The 25,290-nt window shown below is 41.4% G+C and overlaps 2 protein-coding genes across 3 annotated transcripts; one reads left to right on the top strand and one right to left on the bottom strand.

Moving 5' to 3' along the window:
* Positions 1-1,275: 1,275 nt before the first annotated feature.
* On the bottom strand, positions 1,276-14,553 carry UBE2D1 (ubiquitin conjugating enzyme E2 D1). 2 transcript variants are annotated; one of them, XM_050305687.1, is made up of 7 exons: positions 14,415-14,553; positions 8,921-8,984; positions 8,780-8,811; positions 6,044-6,121; positions 5,541-5,646; positions 3,587-3,680; positions 1,276-2,154 (listed from the first exon to the last, which is right to left on the bottom strand). In XM_050305687.1, exons 1-7 carry the CDS (start codon positions 14,436-14,438, stop codon positions 2,109-2,111), a joined length of 444 nt encoding a protein of 147 aa, XP_050161644.1. In that variant the 5' UTR covers positions 14,439-14,553; the 3' UTR covers positions 1,276-2,108. The 2 variants fall into 2 exon arrangements, with proteins under 2 accessions (XP_050161644.1, XP_050161645.1); XM_050305688.1 differs by lacking the exon at positions 14,415-14,553 and adding an exon at positions 6,536-6,653.
* A 597-nt stretch (positions 14,554-15,150) lies between these two features.
* CISD1 (CDGSH iron sulfur domain 1) lies at positions 15,151-24,615 on the top strand. Its single transcript, XM_050334727.1, has 3 exons — positions 15,151-15,230; positions 18,713-18,918; positions 22,621-24,615. Exons 1-3 carry the CDS (start codon positions 15,200-15,202, stop codon positions 22,708-22,710), a joined length of 327 nt encoding a protein of 108 aa, XP_050190684.1. The 5' UTR covers positions 15,151-15,199; the 3' UTR covers positions 22,711-24,615.
* Positions 24,616-25,290: the final 675 nt, after the last annotated feature.

Here is a 25,290-nt window from a genome sequence, read left to right on the forward strand (position 1 = left end):
GGTTTCACATGGTGACGCAAAGTCATCCTTGTGTCGCGTGGCACGCACCAGAAACATCGCCAGCTGAAGCACAAATGCGTTCAAACCGCCCCTAACGCAAGCTTTTGGTTATCCGAGAGAAAGCGAGTATTCCAAAACACGAGTCAAACTTGGGAGTTTTCATACGGTTCAGCGCAGGTATTGCAAACATTTAAATCACTTCTCATACAAACAGATTACTGCTGATCCAGACAAATATAAAAGCTCTTGGGAGCACATTCTGTCAAAGTTTTTACCACCGTTTTGAGTAAGAAGTATAAACGATGGCTTTGCTTTCCTAGCTGCACTGTCTTGGTTCAGATATAATAAAGCATTTTATAACCAAAAAAAAAAAAAAATTCATTTATTCAGTTTGCAAACTGAATAGGGATATTTTAAGATTAACAGAGCCACTCTCGATCGAGCTGTTGTTTCAAGTCTATCACATCATAGACAAAATTGTAAGACAGAAATTACATTTTCCCTTCAGGTCAGTAAATTGGCAAACACAAAGATGAATATTCCACCGGTAGGAGAAAAAAGCTCCTACTGTGCACACTTACCACCCATACCCTAAATTCCAATTTAGCATATATTAGAATAACAAAAAATAACCCCAAATCAAATATATTTCTCATCTTAAAAATGTATTTTATGGTGACAAATTTCCCCAACTGGAAGTCGGTTTTCTTTCACGGGCGAGGTACAGAGAAAAAAACATTTAGTCATCAATTTTTATTTTCAGATTACCAAAAAGAATTCACGGTAGGAAATCAAGAGTTTTTCTGCTTCTAATCTACCTTTTAAGAACAGATGCCCCCTCTCCAGCACTACAGGTTTTCCACATGCATACTCTGAAGCAACTGAAGAGCCAGTTAATGGAAAAGTTAAACTCCTTCAAGTGTGAGGAGTTTACTGTACCATCCTGATATTGCACATACACCACCTGAACTAAGTGGCTGATGTTCAGACACTCGTCGTTACCTCCTCCATAGATGAATACGAGTGTAAAATGGCCTTAAACTACTTGAAATCCTATATTCAGCAGTGGGCATAGCATGCTAAATCCATTAGGCTAAAGCTAGCATAAAGATTAATTGCAACCCTGCTCTAAGTAGTACATGATGCATAGATTTGTCCTTCTGTCTACAAGACACATGCACTTATACTGTTGGTGATTCTCTACTGTCAGAACAAGTTTTTTTCTTTAAAGAGATGCACGAGTTAAAATAAAATAAAAAAAAAAATCAAGAAAAGTAGTAGAAAATGCATTTTATTTATAAGGAAAAGGCTACATTTAGATTTGTAAAAGGTCTGTGATAGTGTTACGTCGAAAATCAGTTGTGAATAGCAACAAAATGGTTACATATCTCTCTACATAGCAGTGCAATTAGTTCTCATTGCAATAAAATTAAGTATGCAACAGAATCAAAACCAAGTGTTTCTCTATAATCAGCATACAAAGAATTACAGTGCAAAGATCATTTTAGGTTTTAAGAAATCTGCAGTCAGTCTTTAGAATATCCTAAGGGGTGGGATACTCCGATTATTTTCATTACTAGCAGTTGTATCTTGTCAATACTGTGCACAAGCAAGTCAGTCTAAAATGAAATTTTACAATTACATTGTAAATAAAATATTTAGTCTATACAGTAAAAAAATACAAATTATGTAAGTGAACTAACAAAAAGAAATTTGAATACACTTATGAAACAACAACATACTTCAATGACAAACATACAGTATTCATCACATAAAAACAGCTACTTTTCCCAGTAAAAATAATTTGGTTGCTTCACAACTGCATTATAGACCTTGAAGTCTGAAGATGCAGATGTCCAACGCTTAAAAACCCCAATAAATGTCTTCTGCAAAGCATACAAAGAGGATAAATATTCTTATCACAGTCATAAGGTTATTTTTGAAAGTTTATTCTCCCATGCTCCAGAAACACACTTACATGGGTGAAAAAAAATTGAAGGGGAGTCATGTTACATCAAAACCGTAAGTTGTGCTCCGTTTCCTTCTGATTTTGAAAAAAACCCTAGAATTTACAGTACTCTGTGGTATACGAAAAAGTCTTCACAAGTTTACATTGCATATTTCTGAGTCCATTCTCTCGCGTGTCTGTTGTATCTGTATGTGCAGAAAGAAGGCATTACAGTGAGGAGCTGTTAGTGATACATTGACAATGGCCACGTATTTACTTCATGCAGGTGTTACTGAGCTTTTCACCTCTGAGCATTGAGTCAAAGAAGTTAAAAGAGTCTAAAAGCCAAAAAAAAACCCCATTTACCCACTGTATGTTCGGTTCCTAAGGTTACCCATTACAGCTGTCCAGACTCAAAACCAACCTGACAGGTTTGCATTAAAATGCATATCACTGTTCATACTTAATTTGCATTCCACAACCGGTTCCCTTACTTGGACCTTAACAGGAAATTGTTGTTAATTATTCCTAAATGCATATGCTATTAACAGTCTGAAAAAAGTTCACGCGTTTTTAGTTCCATAAAATTCAGTATAATTAACTGGGGTTTTATGCTCCCTTCTGCCCTGCCATCATTATTTCAGAACTTGAAAGGAAAATTTTTCTGAAAAGCATTTTTTGCTAGATTTTTAAGTCTTTCCCTTCTGGTATGAAGCTGATGAGAAAACTCAAAGGTAAACAACCTTAGAGAGTTCATAACTTCCCCTCTGGTCTTTACTTTTGCCACATTCCACTTTTCAGACTGGATTCACTTTCTTCTGGGTCATCCAGAGACAAAATGCTGACAAATTTTTAGATCTGTTTCTAAAGATCAGTATAACAACCCTAACTGGTTTTCTTCTTAAGAATCTGCTACCATACAAGTCTTAGGATCTTTACTTATGCTGAAATATCCATAGATAAATGCTATGGGGTAACCAGCCATATAATTAATTTCCTAAATTCCAGAGGAGATAAAAGTAATTTAATAGGTGATCAGCAGAAGAAGATAAAGCTATATAGTAAAGACTACACATTTTCTCACTTTTTCTAGGAATGATTAAATGTTGAGTTTTGGAGAGAAAACACCTTCACAAAGAGGAGGCACAATAGCTGAAATCACCAGTAAGTAGGAAGGTGGACAAAAATTGAGACACAAATGACATGTGATGAGCCACAGGCCACGAGCATAACACTGCAAGTCCTCAGTGGCTCAGTACTAAAAAATAGGTACCAAAACTCAGTTAGCCAAGAAGTCTAAAATTCTTCTTCTGTACAGGTTTTACAGAGGATTGCAGTAGCAAGAAATAACTCATGTTTGGGAAATGTTTTTTTCATGTAATGAATATAAGATGACACACGAAAGTGTGACGGTTTCATGTGACTAAGTACAAAAAATTAGGTACCCAGCAACAGCTATGAAGGCATACCCAATACCTACAGTTTTCTACTTGCCATAGCTCTTTTCAAGATTTAAAAATCTAATCCTGATCCTATAGAAATCTATGAAAAGAGTATTGCTAAAGTTAAGACAGAAGGTGCATAGCAGATAACCATCTGCAAGTACCACACACACAATTACAGATATGTTGTACTCACTTTTCCTTGTCTGACTTGTAGATCTGTGCAATATCTGGTACTAAAGGATCATCTGGGTTAGGATCACAAAGTAAGGAGCATATGGACAATAAAACTAAATAAAAGAGACACTAGATTAAACAATTTAGTTTGCTTTATTCCTATAATACATTAATATAGTCCAGTACACTAAAGGAAAGCGGTGGGAGATTGGAAAAAGAATGCATATTAGTATTAAGCTGTTCAGACAGCAGTTCTGTTCAGAAATGTTTATACAGCATCATTTTTCTACGGCCTAAGTGCACAACACCTGATACAAGCCTAGAGAATTTGCAACCCCTGGACTTGCACCTTTTGCAATGATCTCTCTCCCACAGTTCAACCTATGACCATTAAACAAACTACAGACCACACAGTTACATATAAATATTTGCTCAAACGAAGCATTTCATCTGCAGTTATTTGAGATAACTAATGTTATTAATGTGACATTGCCATGCAATACTCTATACGTGCATATCCTTCACTTCTGTGCTGACAGCTGTTCTCTCAATCATAGGAATACTCTACTTAAGTGTGACTTCCATTTTGAGAAAAAAATACTTCATGAGCATTATATGCAGGTATTCACTTAGAATTCCATATTCACTTTCTGGTATTGAACCAAGGATGTTTGTTTGTTTGTTTTTTTCAGCAAATTTCTATTTTTATACTCAGAACTAATATGCATACAAGAGTACACAATTAAACCATTCTAAATGTGTTGTGAAAGGGAGCTTGATGTTACCATGAGAACCTGATGTAGAATATCTTTTTCCCCTCCCTGCTTTGTCTTGTTACCCAAGAGCTCACATCTATTTTCACTAGTAGCAAGTTTGGCCACCTCAATACTGACATATTTATTAAGGGCCAGTAATATTAGAAAATCAGGTTAGACTACATGGTCACACCAATCAGAGGTGCTATCAGTATGTCTTACACAGCTTGTCAGATTAGTGCACACCAAGGCTGTGTGCAGGAGAATTTGCTTTCCCAAGGAGGGATTGGCAACTGGACTTGCATAGACCAATTTCCACTGGACAAAGACTGTCAATAAGTGTTTTCTTTGCTTGCACACACCCAATGCAATGACACTGTTCTAAAAAAAGACACACGGTCTAGAGAGCTCCCAAGCACAGAACGAGATGTGATACTGTTTAACCTTCTGAGTCACATGAGAAATTCTGTAATATGACTAAGTGTGCCTTAGCGGTTTTGAAGGTGAGGGAGAAGAAAAAAAACAGCATCCGCATTTTAAGCAGCTTTTGAAGTGGCACAAAATGCCTACAATAAAAGAACTGCTTCACTGTTAATTCTATGTTCCAAAATTTTTTTGTTTAACTAGAGGAAGTTTAACTACAGGACAAGAATATTTTAATAAATCTTTTACTGATGACTTCGAAAGGAGCTACGTTTTAAAACATTCATCTTACAGAGGAAAGCAAACGAGAACAATTTATCTCATTTTAAAATAAAGTGTAATTAAGACCTTAGCCTGCACAAGGGTGCTCAGGCAACCAGAAGATTCATCAACAGGCAATCGCCTAAGCCCACACTTGTCACTATCAGGGTTTTCCATTTACATCCAAATTCATTTGATTTTGCAGCCCTGCTCATCAGTTTCTCCTCAGTTCTGCATGACTGTCAGCTATAATACAGAAGTTGCATTTCAGGCTAAATGGACATTTATTATCTTACTCAACTTGTTTTAGAACATTTCTTTGCCGTGCACGTATTTTTCTGTAATGTGACGCTCCCTATAAGCTGTTCAAGATCTTGGATCATAAAAAGAATTCCAGAGGAATTTGCCCTCTCTGAAACGTGCAGGATAAATGAGTTCCCACTGCCACCTTTAAGGCAGTGCAATAATACACACAAAAAATGCCATGGCAGCGTGTGCAATTTCATAAATGCATTATCGAATCAGCCAACTTACCTTTAGATACAGTCAGAGCTGGTGACCATTGCGATCTCAGAATATCAAGACAAATACTCCCATTACTGTTTATGTTTGGGTGATATATTTTTGTTGTAAAAGCAATCTGTAATTAAAAAATAAAAACAAAGCAATGGTGAGGAAGGGTTTGTGGTTCACCAGGCGGTTCAGCACAGCGGAGATTTCATCCCCGTGAAGAATGTACTGTTCCAGATCTTTTTTTTCAATCCATTTGTACATCACTCCTTTCACATGGACATCTCTAATTGCATCAGATATGCAATATGTTTATTATATCTGGAATCCTTAACGTCATCCCTTCCTTTCCAGTCATACCAGATCTGCCACCACAATTTTTTTTACAGTCTTATCTGCCATCCACAGTGAACATGTGGATTGCTCACCTTTCTGGTTTTAACTCCCAAAATTAAGCCTCAAAGAACTAAGACACAGAAACAAAGTTTTGACCAAAAAGCTGTGATAAGTTCAAAGGAAGGACTTACTTTTGGTGGTTTGAAAGGATAGTCTGTTGGAAAGTGTACTGTGAGAAAAAACACACCCCCTTGATATGCACTATCAGGCTGGGGAAAAAAACAAAACAAATAAAACACATTAATACATTTCAGCCATTTTTAGAGCTTCCCTTCTGAATGCAGATAACCTTCCAAAGAAAATCTGGGTTTTTTTCCCCAGTACACAGCCCACTATGGGCCGTATACTGGGAAGGCACAGAGGGAATTGAACCCTCCCAGTGTCCTGCAGAGACTAAAGTAGAGCAAATCTTGGCTGCTACTGCAGAGGCACAACACAGCTGCTGAGCAACCCTTGGGGCAGAGAAAGGCAGGGAGCAGAGTTCCACTGGGGCAGCTACAAATCTGCAGAGCGACAGCTTCACTGCACTGAGGGCAACGCAGAAACCAAAGCAGGTCCTCCAAATCCTGTCGCTGTGCAAGGCCACAGCTGCTCCTCCATCCTTCAGCTCCAAATATACTCACCTCAAGAAGTGGTTTCTCTTTGCAGATGCAAAGAGTGGGATTTTCCAACATAATTCAGTTCGTCATGATGACGTCGGGGAGTTTTAAAACACACAACATCTCTGTGACCTGTACAAATCTGTGAACATGCATTTTGTTAGAAAACATGTGCACAGGTTTACGTCCAGGTTGCACAGAGCTAATATAAATAACTCAGTTGTAGTCATCTGTTGAAGAACTTTCATTTTTATTAACTAAAAAAAAAAAAAAATTAATGGAAAAGTCTTGATGCTGAATGATAGAGAGCAGTTCTGCCATTTCTGATTAAGGGAAAGAAGAAAACCACTCTCATTACCTGGTAAATTTAAAAGAGCAACATAGGAAGTCAATCTCAGGAAAGCTGCAGAAGACTGAGGTTTGGGGTTTTCTTTTGGAAACAAAGGCAAACTGTTTCTAAAAATGTTTACCTTGGAAATTAATGGTTTTAGAGATAACTACTATGACTGTAAGAGGTAGAGAGCCCCAAATGGTCCACTAAGACATGTTTTCTTACACACCTAAAGTGCAGACCATGTTGCAGTGTAAGGCAGGTTATAAATAGTCATACTAAGTCAGCATTAGGTAACTTCAGAAGAGGTTGCCACAGTAATTCCAATCAGGTTTGAAAGGACTGCTTGCCTGAATACTGAAGGGGTTTTTCAAAGTTGAAGATGAGACAAGTTCAGTGTCGGAGAGAAGGCAAAGTGAAGCCACACTACGTTTTATGAGCAAGGTATATACAACAAATTGATGACACCCAGAGACAGAAGAGGTTACCCTGCTCCCACACAGAGGAAACGAATTCTGAAGGTAAGCTTTAGTCCTATGTTTCCATCAGGAAACATAAAGGATGCACATCCCTAATTTCCTTTTGTTATCACGACAAAGGATTAATACTCTGAGGTGTTCTCTTCCTGTATCTCTGCAGATAGGGCTGAGAAAGGTTGGCAAGAGAAGCTGGTTCTTATCCTTAACTAGAGACATCTGAGAAACCTGAAGCAAAGAAAAGAATACTTTCCACTACAGAATATGAAAGGTAAACTGCAAGCTGGAGAAGAAAATAGAATTTAAGCCAAAATTTATGTTCTAGTATTTCCCTCACTCATGTCATCAGAGTTATTGAGGACAGAGACATTACTGATGGCAATCAACACATAACCTTTATTAACTCTTCTTTGCTGCTCTGCTGTTGACCCTTTATCTCAGAGCAAAAGGGCAAGGGTCAGAAGGATTTTGTATATGAAGGAACATGATTGACAAGTTGGACAACAGATTCCAGCACATCACTGGTAAATTAGTGACCCATCTTTCCCTACTTCAGAGCAGCTGTGCTGAAGATGAAGAAATAGTCTTAAATCAGACACAATTCAGCTTTTCTAAAGCATGCAATGATGAATCTTGATGGATTAAGTATTATTCAAAATTTCACCTCACACAGCAACTCAGCTCAGCCTCTGAACCAGAGACCTGTCTTTCCAAATTAGCAAGTCCAAAAGGAAAACACTAGGAATACAAATTCCTTACCAGGATATTAATAAACACACCTTCCATCTGATCACGTTGTTCTTTATTCTCTTTTGCTAAAATTCTTTCCAGTTTTCCTTTAAAACTTCATGGTTTTAAGTTTTATTGTCCTTTCTTATGTCATTTCCTTGACAAGGGTCATAATTAGGGTCTTTACAGATCTTCCTCCACCCAAGGAAAGCATCTTTCTCACACAGAAACCAGCAAAAGCACCCACAACTGCTGGCCTACAGTTTGCAAAAGTCATCTGCTTTTGCCAGAGCCACATCACAGCTATCAAATAAAATAAGCTCTATCTAAAAGCCCACAAATCACCCCGTGCAACTCCACTCTTGTTTACAGTTACCAGCTCTAACAATGGATTTCCTCTACTCTTTGTCCTTTCAGATGGATGAATCTTCCAGAATTGATCTGGTCATCTTTGAAAAGCCAACTCTTTGCTTTGTAGCCCCCCTCCCACCAAATCAAACACCACAGCTGACTGATTAAGCACTTCTAACTTCATGAAGAGGACAGAGTTTTGCAGTTACAGAAAGCAACCAATATCAGACTACTACAAACAACATCATCAGCCTAAATCTTCCATCTACACACAGCACAGCTGAATGTCACTGCTGTATTTATAGAAACCCAAGTGAATTCTTCTGTAACAAAAAGAGAAGCAAGGTCTTACGTTCTAAGGGGCACGAATTACATACTTACGGGTCCCATAATAGTTGCTTGCCAGTGAAACACTGAAAGTAAAAAAAAAAAAAAAGAAAGAAAAAACAATTAGAGATTTTCCAAGCTTTTTTATAACTGAAAAAAAGGTAGAAATCTGACAGTGTACTACGAAAAGCTTACAGTCATCTCCAACAGGCCCAGCAGAACAGTGGGCCGGCGGGTCTCGCTGCAGATCACTCAGTTCCTGTAAGAAACACAACATTTTGAAAGACATCTGCGTGAAAATACACACACTTGGCAGCATCCCTTCAGAAGTAAGAACACAAACTGATTTTATTTAACCTGGGAGGTTTGTTTTCCTTGTGGTATTTTGATACAACAATCAACACTTGAAATCCACGTTGGGACTGAAGAAGTTTTTTGGCCAGATGGTCTGCAACTATGCTAGAAATTAATATCTTAAGGTATTTAAGAGTTGCATCTAGGTTCATAGTAAGGAGAATACACTTAAGTAGACAGGAAAAAAAGAAAAGAGTTTCTTAATTTGTCTGTAAACTCCCTGTTTAATTTAGAGTTATGTGCTGATCTGATTATTCCTTTAGCTTTTGATTTTACAAAAGCTTCTGCATTGGCCTAGTCTGTGTACATTAGCTAAGCCTGCCTGGAGATAATATATAAACATAACATAAAGGTTCCTAACTAAACTAGAAACTAAAGGAAAAATATTAGTTCTTACACCTTATTTATCATACCTTGATTTAATTCCCTGCATGCCTTTTTTTTTTTGTTTGTTTAATGACTACTAAAACACTCCAAAGGAATTTGAAACTTAAGCACTGCAAATACCTTGAATTTACTTTAAGGAGTAACAGTGGAAACATTCCTACTCCAAAAACACTAGTCAAGGCAACTACTTCCAAAATCAAGGTTTAAATTGAAACTAAGTTTAACCCAAGCGTGGAATTTGTGTATTTAGTGTGATCAGACCTTACAAACAATTTGAGGCGTTAAAAACCTGCACTTCTCAACTGCTGGGATACACTTTTACATTTATGACATCTGGTAAATATTTTAACTCAGTCTGCCATGCATCTGGCACCTAAATCCAGCCAGACTTTACAAGTCCACTCTTGGCCATGAATTCAAAGAAAGGCACTGAAGTCACTTCTCACAATCTTCGTGATTTAAAACAAGAGAGACACTTCTTTCATATACTGAAATAGCTCAGGTTGCCAATAAGCATTACTTGCCTGCACTTTAACTTTATTCTTTTGGTGAAACTGTGTATTGGTCCAGAAACAACACTCTGGGCTAGACTTGAACTAATAAAGGCACCAGAAAAACGTGCAGTTCCCGTTTTAGTCGGAGGATTCAAATTTCATTAAGGAGTGATCCAGGGAACCAGCTGTCTGTGCACAGCCAGTACACACAGGGAGTCAACCAGTGTCAAGTTGCCAGCAGTCACCAGAGTCCTCACAAACATGACCAGCAGCAGAGCTGTTACAGCCACTGTCTTTAATCTGCAGCTCAAGATATAACCTAACGAGAGAAGATTAGGCCTTGCATACACACTAAAAGAAATAAATAATAATAAAAAAAAAATCAAACAGCTACATGAAACTGTCTGCCAAAACAGAGAACTCAGACTAAAATCCATGCATTTTATAATGGTCATTGATGACTATTAGATTCAAAAATATGTAGCTTTAACTCTTCAGAAAGTCTCTAAAGTATACGCAAACATTCTCTAGACAGAGGCAAACGTCCAGGCAAGCACTTTAATTTTAGAGTCACAAGTCTGTAACAGCACTCTCATTTGCCAGATGTTTGCCTTGAGATCTTTACATACCCCAACCCCCACACAAACTGGTTTTCTTTCAGATATACATGTGCACTTCAGGATGGGCAGAACTGGGGAAGGCTCCTCTGGTACACACCTTCAATTTGTTCAGGCTAAAGGCGCTGAAATTTGTGCATGATAAAAAGTTCCATTTTTAATCATATGAGAGACAGAACTATCAACTGCTGTTATTAACATTTCCTAGTAACAATGAAGAAAAGGCTGTCTTCAACCAACTTCACTAAGTGAGAGCCATGTTCACAAACACATTCAGAGACCCTCTGCAGCTTCCAGAAAGCAAAGCCAGAGCAAACTTCAAAATCTTCACAGTGCAAATTCAAGCCTTATTTTGCAACCATGTGAAATTACATACTGAAGCTAATGAGGTTTAAAAATATAAGTGGTAATGTGATCAAACTTTGGAAATTGAAATGGACAGTGTGAACAGTTTGAATCCTTACATTCAGAAATTCCAGATCAAGCTGTGATAAAAAAGAACTACTCAGCTTTATATTGTTAATAATGCTGGTTAAGCTTCAGAATCAAATCAAAAGTATCTAAGATTTAGGCTTCAAGCTTCCCTACACCTTTCAAAATGGTGCAAGGAGACAGAATGCCCCTGAGTCAAACTGGCTTGCCAGAACTGAACACTGCAGAACAGGTGTAAAAAACTTCACAAAAAGAAGCATTTGTATAGGGAATTCTTGTATTTAATGTCCCAAAAATGCTCTTCACAAGAACGCCCAAACTTTGCTTTGTCAAGGGGCAAGGCTGAAGATTTACAAAGCTCAATGTGCTGAAACCTCACCAAGAAGAGCAAGAGAATTCCATGTGAGGCACTACACAGCCAACACTAGAGAATCCCCTGCAATTTTTAAGTTAATTGGTTAGAGTAGCTTGGTCCATGCTTTATGGACATCATCATAAAGCTGATTATCATCCTGTAGCTGCATGATGCAGGTCTTGTCACTTCAAGGCCCGCTCTACATGAATATTTTTAGTCACTAGTACAGAAAATGCTGGTGCAAGACTTTGATGTACATACGCTAAGAAATGGGATCTATAGCTCAGAGTGGTGCAGATTCACTGTCAGAAGAGAAAGTCACCACTATAAATTAAGAGTCTACACTGGTACAACATGTTTTAGCAGAATACACAACCCCAAAATTCTGTCGGCAGGAGATGCACCAGAAGCATCAGTTATTTCAAACACTGGTGAGCATCACAGCATAAAAGCATCTGTCAAGAGCTCCAACGCACGCTACACTATCCCAGAACAGCCAGGATAAATTACACAGAGAAAAATAGCTAAGCTGGGAACTCGAAGGAATAATCCTCTCAAACGTACAAAATAGTACACAGTAGAACAGAATACTATTGGCCAGAACACTGCTGGAGATGGACACGGCAAAGCTCCCAAATTATCACCTTTCCTTGCACCACACACACTCCAAAACACCCCTGTAAGCAGCAGGAGGCAAAAATTTAAGATTCAAGTTTGTTTAACAGCTGTGAAACACGGGCTACGGTCAGCAATAAATGCTGGAGCCATTTCTGACCGTGCAGAGGAGTATTCATGGTCAAAGAATAATACAGGATGTATTTCATGAAAGTGTAAAGTTGAAGACTGCGAGGGCAATTGAACACTTACATGCTTCATTAGCAGCCAGGCTTCTCTCCCAAAAAGGCTACTAGAACAACATTGTAAAGGATACTTTGGTAACAAGGAGATAAATTTTTTCTGCATAGTACTAAGGGATACTCAGTGACTATGAGCTTGAGTAGTCAGAACAACAAAAAAAAAAAAGCCCTAAAAATGTTGTGGTTTTGTTTGTTTGTTTTTGCCAGTTTAAAATTAAAAAAATCAGAAAAAAGTCTGCAGTTTATCAGAAGCCCAAAATGAACTGCACACAGCATCACTAAAAGCTCTTTTCATTCTCTAATCAACACAAAACCACAGCCAGAACCTTTTGCCGCTCCATTATTTAAGATATAGAGGTTTATCTCTGTCAGGTGTGTTCTTCATTTCTTGCCCAAAATGCACTGTGGAATGCACTGTAGACCACAGACTCATTTCCTACCAGCTCCATGCACACACCACTGCTTGGAACCATCTGTCAAAAAGCTCCACAGTGCTCATACTAAAGACTACTTAAAGAATCCTCTGTTCTTCATAAATGTGGTAAATGCACAGCACATCTTTATCAGAACATTTATTGATAGAATTGTTAGTCAGTAATAAAGTATATATTCTATTTCCATATACAGTTTTAATGCAAAACCCTACTCTTATGGGTGGTCCTTACCTGGTATCTCTTCATATTTTGGGCAGAAGTTATTGCATAACCAGGAAATCTCCTACTACCTTGCAGTCAGCACGTTGGAAAGCATTGCTTCATTTTGAAAGAGTAGGAACAGAATCTAATAAGGCTAACAGGGTGAAAGGTACTTTCATAAACAGTCTAACCATAATTTCACATCTATCAAATGCAAAGTTCTTAAATGCCACACTAAAGAAAATTGTGGGTTTCCAAATCATGTGGAAGCCTCTAAAGCAGAAAGAAAAGTTACACGGGGAACTTGATAAAAGTAGGGAGAACAATCCTATTCTGGCAGCAAAAGCCACAACCAACCACTCCAGCTCAAAAAGACCAGATTATCAGACTTTGTCTATTTTCCTCAGCAGAATGAAACTGAACAGGAAGTGGAAAGAGATGGTATTCGGAACAGAGGTGGGAAATTAAAGCGGCAATAAATGGTAGACCACTCCCAGAATAAGCAGAAGCATGACAAGAGTTACTGCTAGAGAAAATCACGGTAGTTATTTATTAGTATTTGATATAACGGTCAAAAGGAACACTCACAACAAGCGATATGAAGTATCTCCTTTAATTGCACTACCTCTAAAGGTGTGAGCTTTGTAGCTCGAGTCGTGACTACCAACTTTTGGTAAAAATCCATCCAAGTAACTTGGTACCTACTGTAAAATAATAATAATTATTATTACTATAACTTGGTGCCTACTGTGGGGTGCCCTAAATCTGCTTGCCGTGGGGCTAACCGGCCACTATAGTATCCTACTTCTGCACCACCAGCGGCTTCCAGGAGCAAAAGGGAACCCTTAAACAAGAAACCGGAGCAATGATGTCACAGCACCAGGATAGCACACCGACAGCAACCCAACACCGCGGGTTCTGCATCACGGCCACGGCACCAAGCTTAACCTCAACCTTAACTCCTGGCCACCCGCCGTGTTGTTTTTGTCTGTACACAGCACAGCCACCAGCTCGGCCTTGCACAACAAAAGGCAAACCCCGGGAACTCGCTCCTCAACTCGAACCATTTGGGCCGCTCCAAAACACCAGCCCAAAACACTCCGAGACACATCCCAAGGTCATACACAGAAACCACAGCTGTGCAGGCAGCACCTTTTTAGCCTCGGAAACAGCCCGGGGCGCGGGGCTGAGCGGGGACGGGCACAAAGGGGAGCGCAGCGCTCGGGAGACACCTCTGCCACGGACACCCCCTGGGCCCCCGAACGGCGGCTCAAAAACCACCCACTCGGGGTGCGGGGGGGGGGCATTTAAGAGCCCCGAAATCGCGAGGAGGCCGGCGACGGGCCATCCGCCCGCTCCCCTTCCCCGGCTGCCGGGAGGGAACGATGGGTGCCGGCGGAGACAGCGCGGGGCAGCAGCTGCCGCGACGCCTCTCGCTGAGCCGAGCCCTGCCCGGCCGCCACCACCACCACCCCCGGCAACAGCGGGACGGCTCGGCGGGGCGGGGAGCCGCGCCCTCCTCCCGCAGGTTCCCGCAGCCCAGCCCGGCCCCGCTCACCTTCTGGATCCGCTTCAGCGCCATGGGGAGCGCGGGGCGGGCGAGCGAGCGCTCGCCGAGCCCTTTGTGTCCGCCCCGCGCCTGCGCGGCGCCGGTCAGCGCGGGGCGCGCCGGGAGATGTAGTTCCGCCGGCCCGCGGGGCTGTGCGGGCTTACGGGTTTACGTGCTCAGTAAATGTCTTATGTGTTCGCTGCTTCTTACAAAGTTAACATAATTAGTTAATTAGTTCTTAGGAGTTCTTCGGAAGTCCTTGTCCGGTCACTAGGGGGTCTTCGGGTGGTCTCTTGGTGGTCGCTTGGAGCTTGAACTTCGCTTGAACTTGCCGGTCGAGGAGCGTATTTACAGGTGGTTATAGAGCGCCTTTGTTCAGCACCTCTTATAGAAAACTGCATACTTACGTTACCACTACTTTAACTAAACCATTCGGAAACTTGCTTATTCCACAACTGCCTTAACAGAAACTTACATCGTAAAGGCCGGTAGAAAAAACTACGGAACAACGGAGAATTATTGCTCTCACAGGCGGTTGAAAAGGCGTAGGGTTTTTTTTTTTAGTAGGTCACAGAATCACGAAGGTTGGAAGAGACCTCTGCGATCGAGTCCGACCATAAACCAGTTCCCACACCAGCAAGTCCTGAATCAAGTACAGAGCTCCAAAAACAATTCTCCCATCAATACTCAAGCTTGTGAGGCACCGGCCCACACCCCGCCCTCCTCCTCCTCCTCCTCCGCCGCCATCTTTGGGAGGAGCTGCGCGTGCGCGGTGTGGCGCGGGAGCAGGAGCGATGGGGCTGGGGCAGAACAGCGGCGTGCGGGGTACGGCCGGTCGGGGCTGCGGGGCACGGCTGGGCTGGGGTGCGGGATGGCATGGGATGGGAATGGGATAGGGCCGGTCGGCGGTGCGGGACTGATCGCGGGCAGGACTGGGGTCACCCGTAGGGGGGGGATAAGGGGGAGGTGGCTCCGCCCCGCGTCTCGCGCCCCGCCGGACCCCTGGGACAAAATGGCGGCCCCCCCCCCCTATTTAGGCGGCCTTGTTTTATTTCTGCCTTTCCACGTGTTGGAGTGCAAACATCATAACAATCTGTAGATTTCGGGGGGAAGTCTGCCTGGCTCGCAAAGCCCGCTGCCTTACAATAGAGGTAACGGTGGCGTTCGCGCGGGGTCATTATTGACCCGAGCCGTGCCTGAGATAGCGTTATTTGTTTGAAATGCTGTTGCGCAACCGAAGGGGGATGAAAGAGTTGAGGTGGTGGAGGACAGAATAGAGTTCCGATTGCCTAATTTTTTTTCTAAAAAGTGAGCTTCACCTGCAGGACTGAGATTTCCACTTCCAAAGCTCCTCGTGGTTTATGCCCTTAATTCCGTGGGTAGATAGTTTGGGCTTGTTTTTCTTTGGGGCTGGAGGGTGTACGCTGCTGGCACAGAGGATGTTGGCAAAGGCACTAGTCAAAAATGGCTTGTAGTGATGGAAGGCCGTGCTTATTAAAACAATGAAAGCACTGAGCGTGACTTGATGATAGTTTTGCATCCAGGTTGTGTTCCCAAGGGCAGCTTGCTGCCACTTATAAGCTTGCACGAATTAGAACAGTCCTTATACGTTAGGAATTGAGAAGAAAACCTTTGCGAGGATGGGAGAGGATCATGCTCCTAATCAAACTGCAAATATCCTCCTTATCTCAGGGAAGCAGGGGGAAAAACTGATGGGAGCAGTCCTAGAGGCTTCTCTGTTTAGGAGGAGACGGGATTAGGTTATTGTGATTTCTGACAAGATTAATCTTGGAAAGTGACTGGCCGGTCACAGTTCTTTCTCCAGCTCGTGCGTGTCTCAGGCCGATGAAATTTTGAAACCATTTATTCCACTGCTAAAAAACTAGAGGCCAGAACTTCACCGTGTTTTTGTGAGATTTAATTCCTGGCAGTCATTTGGGAGTTAATTACCTCTGTGCATTTGTGCCCTTCGGGAAGGCAGTGAGTAGCACAGCTAATGCTTTTCGTTGCAGAGTTGTGGGTGGTTGCAGGTGTGACCCTGATCTAATCGCGGTGACTTGTCTTGTGCTGCTAACTGGCAAAATCCGACATTCCTTCCCTCTCAGGTGACCTCTTTATGGGCTTCAGTTAAATTAAACTTGCCAGTCATAATCCCACGTTTTTTCGATTCTGTGGAGTGGTAGAAATGATTTTCTCAGCCTGACTGCTTGCTTGGCTTTTGCAGTTTGTGCAGCCAGTTGTGCAGCTGGATGGCTCTTCAGTAAGCAAGTATCATATGTTTCTCCAGCATGGCCTTTCGTTGTGGACAGTGACACTGCTGGACTATCATAAACAACTCTTGTGCAATAGTGGTCTCTTGATTGGCAACAAAAACGAGGAGAAAAATGTTTGAAAGTTATAAGCACTTCTGGAGACATAAAGTGTGGGTTTTCGTGTTTGGAGTTATTCACTGTGTCACTTTTGAATAGTATAAACATTTTCTAAGACTGTTTTGGGAGTGAAGCTCTCTCTGATGTCGTTGCCAGTTCCTGGAATGTCAATTGATCTGTGTCCTAACAAGGATCTTGTACTCCTGGTGGACCTAAGACCACCTCGTGTGCTTTCTCAGTGCAGATGGCAAATGCCTGTCCTTCCTGCAGATAAAATCTGTTTGGGCTCTCTGGCAGATCCAAAAACTGTCTCTGTAGCATGGATCTGTAAACATCCAGAGCAGTGTTCTAGATGTTTAGAGAAGAGAGGAGGAACTGACCTAAATCTCTTTTCCATTAGGAGATGTCCAAAGAATACAGAAGGGAAAAAATTCCTATCATTGGCTTGTTGCTATTCTTGTCTTCTGGTTTATTGTTTACTTCTGTGTGCTGTCTCCTGGGACTTCATTCTGTCTTCCCTTCCCTTCCCTTCGTGTGTTAATTTTTCTGGAGTTTTAGCCAAAGTTTTTTCCCGTTGTTTAGCTAGCGCTTATGACATGGAAACAATTTTTCTGTCATGCTGCACAAGCCTGTAGTGTCTTGTCTTGTAGTAACTTGTGGTTTTGTATTATGCTAGAATTGGGAGTTGCTTACTCAAAAATGTAGGTTAAGCTTTGTTGCATTGGCAGTGCATTGGCCAGCAGCTTGGGTGCTCCTTGTAATTGCCTTGGATTTAAACTTTGGCTGTTCTTTTGATTAGTTTGGGCCGTTGTGCTAAATTCAAGCAGATTTTCATAAAACCCCTTCTTTAATTTCACCTCCTCACTTCTTTACCCTATGAAAAATCTGCATTACTCTGGCTAGTTTGTAAGGGGGAGATAAAGGGTGAGAACTCACTGGATGGATATAGAACACAGAATTCACCACATGATCTCTGGGGCTTTTATTGTTTTTAGGGACTTTGGGAGCAGGGAAACCTGCCCTGAATTCTTCAGTGTTAATGATGGTTTTCTTTAGCTTAATATCACCTTGTTACAGGGAGGGTTTGCCACTCATTTGTGGGGGAAGTCTTAGGGTATGTTGGTCCCTGCCTATGGGACAGGGGCAGAAAACCTTGATCCTTTTAGACCAATCTCACACTGGCAATACAGCGAGTCATTTGGTCATGGAAAATGGCAAGAACTAACAAAGGGTGTTTGTCTCTGAAAAATAAACGCGTGCTATGATTCTTAAATATAATCTTTTTGGACCTTTGTTCTTTCCACAACGGTAGGGATTTAATCTAAGCTGGCTTTTGTTATTGGAAGCAATATATTTAATAATTTTCCCATTGCCAAACAGCTGGGTTTAGGTTTTTTTTTTTTTTTGTTACAAGATTCATTATATTAAAAGCTACTCATTGCCTCTGCCTTGGGGGGATCCTGCTTGAGTTTCTGGTGCTGGCCCTTGTTCTTTAGTGACTTTCCTGCAACTGAAACAAACGATACAAGTTTTTTCCTGCTACAGAATGTACTTACAGCTGGTTTAATAATGCTGAACTTTGAAACAATATACTACCCATGTTGACATCAGTTTCCCAAATAAAAGGTTAAAACAAAAAAACCAAAAACAAAACCAGAAAACAACCAACCCCAAAAAAACCCTGCCAGGTTAGTCCTCACCCTTGTGTAGAAGGGACTTGGGTGAAGCACAACTCTGATTGGTAGAAAGGAGTAGATTAATTAGATGTCACAGGAAAACACTCTTCTGAAGTACAGAGTTACTACTGAAGAACAAAAACATTTATTGGAAAGTAAAGATGTTGCTGCAAGCATGAAGGCCTTTACTGCTGAGTGGTTTTAATAGGTAGAACGTTGTGGTAAAAAAATTGACAGTCTCTCCTTTTTTCTTTTATTCTAGTTGAGTGGATTGCTGCAGTCTCCTTAGCTGCTGGGGCAGCTGTTGTCGGGTACCTAGCTTACAAAAAATTTCTCTCTAAAGACAAATGCTGCAAAGCAATGGTGAATCCTCACATCCAGAAGGATAACCCCAAGGTAGTCCATGCGTTCGATATGGAGGATCTGGGAGACAAGGCCGTGTACTGTCGCTGCTGGAGGTCTAAGAAGGTAAGAGCAGATTGAACGGTCCGGTGTCGTTCACGTGCGCGCATCTTTCAGCAAAACTGTTTTTAAAGGTGGAAGCTTACTCAGTCATAAAGTGCCTTGCCACTAGTACGTAGTGCATGGCAGTGCAATCACAGTGGCACAGTTTAAGCTTCTGTTTTTCAGCAATTAAAAGTCTGGCCTAGACACTGGTCCAGCTTACTTGCGTTTGAAGTTGAGTTGCCTCAGTTGCCTAAAATTAGTGGTAACCTAGCCTTTCAATAAATTAAAATCTGATCTTAGAGGTGTGTGACTCTTGATGTAGCTGAGATGTGTACAATTTATCTGTAGTGGGAGTTCTGGGATCTGTAGTGAAAGCAGATTGCATGATTAGTCCTCTCCATTTATCACTATACAGGCCTTCAAAGCCAGATAACTGCCTTGAAATTTAGCTCTCTATCTGTCAGTGAACTGAATAATAGACTTCTCAAGTCTTAGTCACTGGTCTAATCAGGCCATACTTGGCCGTTTTCCAGGTGCTGTAACTTCTGGTTCTTGCTGTTGTCAGATCTGACTTCATTACCTTGTGGGTAATTCAGGAGCTTGCACATTTGAGGGAGAATTGGGTTTAACAGTAAAATACAGCTAAGGATTAAGCAGCATCATGACTCGATTCTGAAATAGTCCTGTGGAGATGGTCTTGTCTTCTCTGCTCTGTGTCTAGGGTCTGAACTGAAAAACACCCAAAAAATTCCTAACTTGAACCTTGGAGTTTGTGCTTTCTGCTTCCTACTCAGTTTTCCAAACAGAAATGGAAGATAGTGTCTGGTTCTAGTGGTGGCATTGCAGCTCCTGCCCGTTGTTTGCCATTGTTTGATATTATCTTTTTTTGGTGTGAAATAAAAACCTTAAGAAGGAATGTTTCTGCACAGTTTAGGAACATACTGTCCTACTGAATGAGGGCTCTAATCACCCAGAAGGAAGCAGATGGGGCTATAATGTGCATGCATTCTTAGAATTCTGATATGAAAAGTCTCGTAAAGGCATTAAGGAGGTCAGTGGAAATTTTGGGAAGCATTTGTTTTCTTTTACTGGTGTTTAATGATGAGTATTTGAGTCAGAATGTTCATGATGAGTATTTGAGTCAGGATGTTCTGTTCCAAAGACAGTAGTTCCCAGTTTTGCTGCCTTCCTCTTGCCCTGATGGGCTGACCTCGCAGGATGGGAAGCATAATCTTTAAGATGATGTATGTGCTGCTTCTCATGTTCTGTTATGGCCAAGCAGTAATGAAACACATCATTTTCACATGCTTGTAATCTTTGGAAGTTGTCAGATAGCATTATCTGGTTCTTAGCAGTTCTCAAACTTGTTAAAATTTGTAATAAAATGATGTCAAAATGTGGAATCTGTGTGCTTCCCATGTGGGAAATCAAAATTACTTCAAATCGCTGTAAGTACCTGCTGTGTTTTTTGTTAAGTAAGTGGCGCATAAAGTTTAGGAGAAGTGTCCTTTTGTATCAATGTGTGTACTTCTCATCAGATTTGGCCTCATCTGAGGCATGAGACTCTTAATAGAGCCACTGGTGTTAGGAACCATAAGCTACTTTTGTTGCACTGATGGCGTGTGTGCATTTACACCACACGGTGTTCCTCCTCTACAGGGAATAACAAAACAGTTGGACTGTACCAGGATATTTTGGAGTAACTCTTGAAAAAGGAGCAGGATTATTTGCAGGGTGGTTTTTTTTTGGTTGGTTTTTTTTTTTTTTTTTTGTGCTGGCCAGTGTCTTTTTGGAGTGTATGTGCTTAAAAAAACCCCACAATAACCCCTCAAATAAGTCTGTCTTGGGGTGTAATTATCTGTTAATAATAGGTAGTTCTTTAAATGACCCTCTTCTGTTCAGTGCAGTTGTCAAGTTTTGTGAAGAAACCCAGTGTTCAAACTTACCAGTGTAGAGGCAGTAGTTTTGTCTTGAAACTAAACAGTAATTAAAGTTAGAACACTTGTTTTCTTCCCTGTCTTCGTTTTAAACTGTGTGAGTTGGGAGAGGGGAAACTTTATTTCCTTTCTTTTACAATGACCTGCAGCCTCTGTGTCTCCCAGAGAAGTATTAGTCCCCAGGCTGTGGGTTGAGGAATATTGCTGCAGGCTGTCAGCAGAAACAGAGAATCCAAGCCTGTTCGGTGTCAAGGGAAATCAGCTGGTCAGTGTCCCATGAACATACATTCCTGTTTCCTCACATTTTGTCCAGGCATCTGTCCACTGCTTACTCATTGAGTCACAAATGACTGATGAGATGATAAAGTTTCTGCATGGATCAGCTTACAGGAGCATTCTCTGAATTCAAGGTTTCTTTTTTTCATAAATGTCACCTGCCACTTTTAATGTAGGTTTTAACATTTTGTAACTGTGAAAAAAGAAAACAAACAAAAACAGCCCACCTGACCTCTCCTTCATTTCCAAGACTACCCTACAGAGCAGGTGAGGTTATTTTTAAAGCTCTGTATATTGTTTCATTATATTGGTTTTATGCAGTACTTTGAAATTTTTTATTCTAAGCATGGCTGATAGGGTATTGATGTTTTAAAAGGCTGTGACTCAGGCATGAACTTTGGGATTGGTGGAGCATTGAAGACCGACTGTAACAGTACTGCAAGGGAATACTGCTGTAGCAAAGACAAAAATGGAGTAATGCCCACCTTCAATTGCCAGTACTTGTAAGCAAACAAAATAATAACTGAGTGCAAAATACCGGCGTGTGATTTCTGTGATTGTCTCCAGAGCTTCCTAGAAGAGGAGGCATAGCCCTGAAATACATCCTTGAGAAGTGATGGGATCTGAACTCATTCTTGTTACCTCACAGAACGTCTTTGGGCTCTTTTATGTGGAAAGGGCTGCCCAGAAACAGAGTGGTTGTCACCAGGCTGGGACCTGGGCAGTTACAGCTGGCTGGAGTCGTCCCCGTAGTTCTTGCTCTGACCAGCCTGTTCTAGGGTGGGGTTCATTTGTTAGTTATTTTTTTTTAATGGAACAAACATTTCTTGAAATTACTTCCAACTGCCATGGCTCTTAAGGGCAGCACTGATGAAGTGCAGCTTATTTCCATTAGCCAGTGGAATGTGGAAGCCAGCTTGTGCAAGGGGACAGTTGCACGGATGAGATGTCAGGATGGAGCAAAGCTGGCTTGCCACTCTAGCTGTCTGGAGGCAGGACTGGCATGTATGTGTGTCTCTCATTCAAGAGGTGAGCTAGGGAAACTGTCCATTTTCTTATCATGTGCTGTGGAAAACCAGGGAAGTAACGGAGCTAAGGATCTCTTCTTGTTTCTCTTTCTCACCCCACTTACCATCTGGTGCTGCACTCAGCTCTGGCTGTCGCCCGGGAAAATGGTGTGTGGGGCAAGGTTGAGAGCAAGGTACTCCAGGTAGGTTATAGCTGAAGGTCTGCTCAGGCTGCACTTCCCTTATGCTGGCCTGAGGCAGGAACACCAAACAGAGTGGAGATTAGTGGCTGCTTTTTTAGAAGGAGCCTCTTGTCCACTCTGTTCTAACAAGGGTAAAACCAGCATTCAGCCAAAACTCTGGGACACCTGAACTGCCAGCACAAAAGTTGTGGTCTGTGGTCACAGTGGATTTAATGAGAAAACGTCTAAGAAACTTTCAGCTTAGGTTCTCAATTCTGACTCTGGATGTACTTTAGATGTGTTTATATTTTCTTTTTTCAGTTCCCCCTTTGTGATGGCTCTCACACAAAGCACAACGAGGAAACTGGCGACAACGTTGGGCCTCTGATCATCAAGAGGAAGGAGGCGTAGAGTGGACAGTAGAAGCTACAAAATGAATGTCTGACAAATCCTCTGCTCACTTGTAATTGGGGGAAAAACCACAGATCCTTTGTCGTGTCACTGAAGACTTCCCAATGTAGTATATACATTAGGCTTCAGCATGTGTATTTTCTCTGGTGCTTGTTGTCTTTCAATCACTACAGTGCATAATTTACTAAATAGTCATGGTTTAAATTTTTGGTCCTGTAAAGTGTGTGTACCCTCTCACTGAGTATGAAACTAAAATGACACACAGAATGTACTTCTTTGGGAAATGAGTATTAAATTATTTTCAAATACATGTATATCAAAAGGTCCTAAAAATCCTGGAGAGTTTCCAAAGTCACAAAGCTGGGTAGATTTCCATGTAAAAGGCAGTGGCAGGGAAGAAATCACGGTGCCAAAATGCAGCTTAATTAATCTCTGATTGTGCTGCATTTTTTGCAGGTGTCATGTGTGGCCTGTTACACTTCTGTGCTGCGTGGCTGCCGTAAAAGAACGAACTCAAAACTGCTTGCTATGAACAGGCAGCAGAAAAGGCTGAGAGTAAGATCGGGTTAGAGGGCAGCTTCACCTTTGATTTTACAGCAGTATTGAAACTTGACCCAACTTCCATGTGATATCAAGAACATACTACCCAAACCTGTATTTAGAATAGGGTTAGGAAAATGGTCTCTGTGAGAGCTTTCTTAACAGACCAGTGGAATGACACAGAGTGCTCTAAGGGGGATGGACAGGGGGTGCCAGAAAACCTTAGTTTCACTTGCAGTCTCAGAGTGGAGCCAACTTCCCCAGACCACAGCACACTTCTGTGGGGAGGCTATGCTGACTGATTCCAGAATCTAAAAAAAACCCACTAAAACCCCAGGCATCATCACAGTCTGATGATGGCCATCACAGTCATCACGGCTCTGGCCGTGGGGAAGCTCTCCAGAGCTGGAGATCTCTTCCTGCTGTGGAGGGAGGAGGCATACCTTTCTTACTATGTGGCCTTAGGCTCTATGTGTCTTAAATAAGTCCTGCCTCCCTGGGCTGTTGATGTGGTTCAGCTGATTTTGCCAAAAAAACCTGGCATGGACAAGGAAAGGCTTTGGAAACAAATGGAAACAGAAAAGGAAGGAAGGAAGGAAAAGACAGGGAGAGCTCTTACCCTCCTTTCCTATGGCACTTGTCTACTTGTCTGGCGTGGTTGCATCACTGGCTGTCACGTTGGTTTCCTTAAATTAAATAGCTTTATTAACGTGAAAATGACTACAAAGCAAAACCCAAAGAGTGGGGTGGCAGAAGGCAGTTTTTTTGCTAAACCCAGTTAATTAATTTTACTGCAGCCTGTGTAAGATTGAGCTCTTGATGTCCTGGGATAGAAACTACCTCAGGGCTGGATGAAAGGCCTTGTTAAGAGGCTGACATTTTAACCTGCACCCTTAAGGGTTCTTCACATGATGGGAGCAGTAAAGGTTTTATTTTATCTTTTTTTTTTTTTTTTTAAGGGTTGTTGGTATGACTGGTTAAGACTGAAGATGATTTGCTTATTCTCGATGTGAGGCTTTCATAGGCTGAGGTCTTGGCAACTGATCTGAACTTGGGCAGAAGGTTCAAAAAGTAGACAAGGTGGCCCAGGTAGAGAAAGGGTTGGTAGGTGGGGTATTGTAGTAGGGGCACCTCTACTTGAAGTTGCAGCCAAATATGTTAGTTTGTCTTTTCTGCCTGTCTTGAGTGTAAAGGTACTGGATTTTTTTTTTACTTGGCCAAGTACCAATGCATATGGAAAGTTGTTTTAACCTTAAATTATTGAATACCTTGCTTTTATCCAAAGCAGAGTAAATTCTGTATTATTAAAACATGACACTGGATATTTCTGTGTTTTTGTCAAATACACATTTGAGCTCATCCTAATCTCGAGGCTGTAACGTCTGTGTTCTCATGGGTGTGCTGTTCCTTTCTGTGGAGTTACACAGAGCAGTGCTGTAGACCAGTGCTGCTGTAGTCAAAAACCCCTGTCCAGGGTGGATTTTTCCTTTTGAGACTCCTTTTTCTGTCAGCAGCAAAGCCTGGCTGCACCTGAAGGAATAGAAGTTCACTGAAAACTGCATTAATGGTCTGAGAGATGAAGTCTTGTAGTTTCAGAAGAGTCTCCCGAGTCAAAACTACTTCCTGGAGTTTGGGCATCGAGGAAGTGGGCCCTGTGGGAAGTTTTTATTCCTGGGAAGCAAAGTTGTGGAAGCTGAGTCCTGGTGACTTTTGTTTTAGGTGTCACGTTTTTGAATGTTGATTTGAAGTGGTCAGATCTTATTTTGAGGTATGTACAGTTTCCTGTGCTGTACCTAAAAGTTCTCGTTATGTATGTGAGCTGTTTGAACATGATAACGAGAAGAGATGCTTGGATTTGAGCAAACAAACTTGCCAGCAGTCTCGATGAGCATCCCAGAGCACACTTCATTTTTTCCCTTAGTACCATAATAGGTTACCATGTTCTGATGGGCTGAGTGCTTGCCTGTTCCAGTGTTTTCCAAAATCTCTCTTTAGTGCTTTCTTCACATAATCTCTGGAGCATGAATGGAATTGGTTACA

Source organism: Myiozetetes cayanensis, unplaced genomic scaffold (genome assembly GCF_022539395.1).
Source record: "Myiozetetes cayanensis isolate MyiCay16 unplaced genomic scaffold, myiCay2020 scf10, whole genome shotgun sequence".
NCBI lineage: Eukaryota > Metazoa > Chordata > Aves > Passeriformes > Tyrannidae > Myiozetetes > Myiozetetes cayanensis.

Coding starts and splice junctions, on each gene's coding strand:
- UBE2D1 (XM_050305687.1), bottom strand. CDS start 14,438: ATGGCGCTGAAGCGGATCCAGAAG. Junction 6,122..8,779: donor AAGCAACTATTATGGGACCC/GTAAGTATGTAA, acceptor TTTTTTCCCCAG/CCTGATAGTGCATATCAAGG. Junction 2,155..3,586: donor TACAAGTCAGACAAGGAAAA/GTGAGTACAACA, acceptor CTGCACATACAG/ATACAACAGACACGCGAGAG.
- CISD1 (XM_050334727.1), top strand. CDS start 15,200: ATGGGGCTGGGGCAGAACAGCGGCGTGCGGG. Junction 15,231..18,712: donor GCAGAACAGCGGCGTGCGGG/GTACGGCCGGTC, acceptor CTTTTATTCTAG/TTGAGTGGATTGCTGCAGTC. Junction 18,919..22,620: donor GCTGCTGGAGGTCTAAGAAG/GTAAGAGCAGAT, acceptor TTCTTTTTTCAG/TTCCCCCTTTGTGATGGCTC.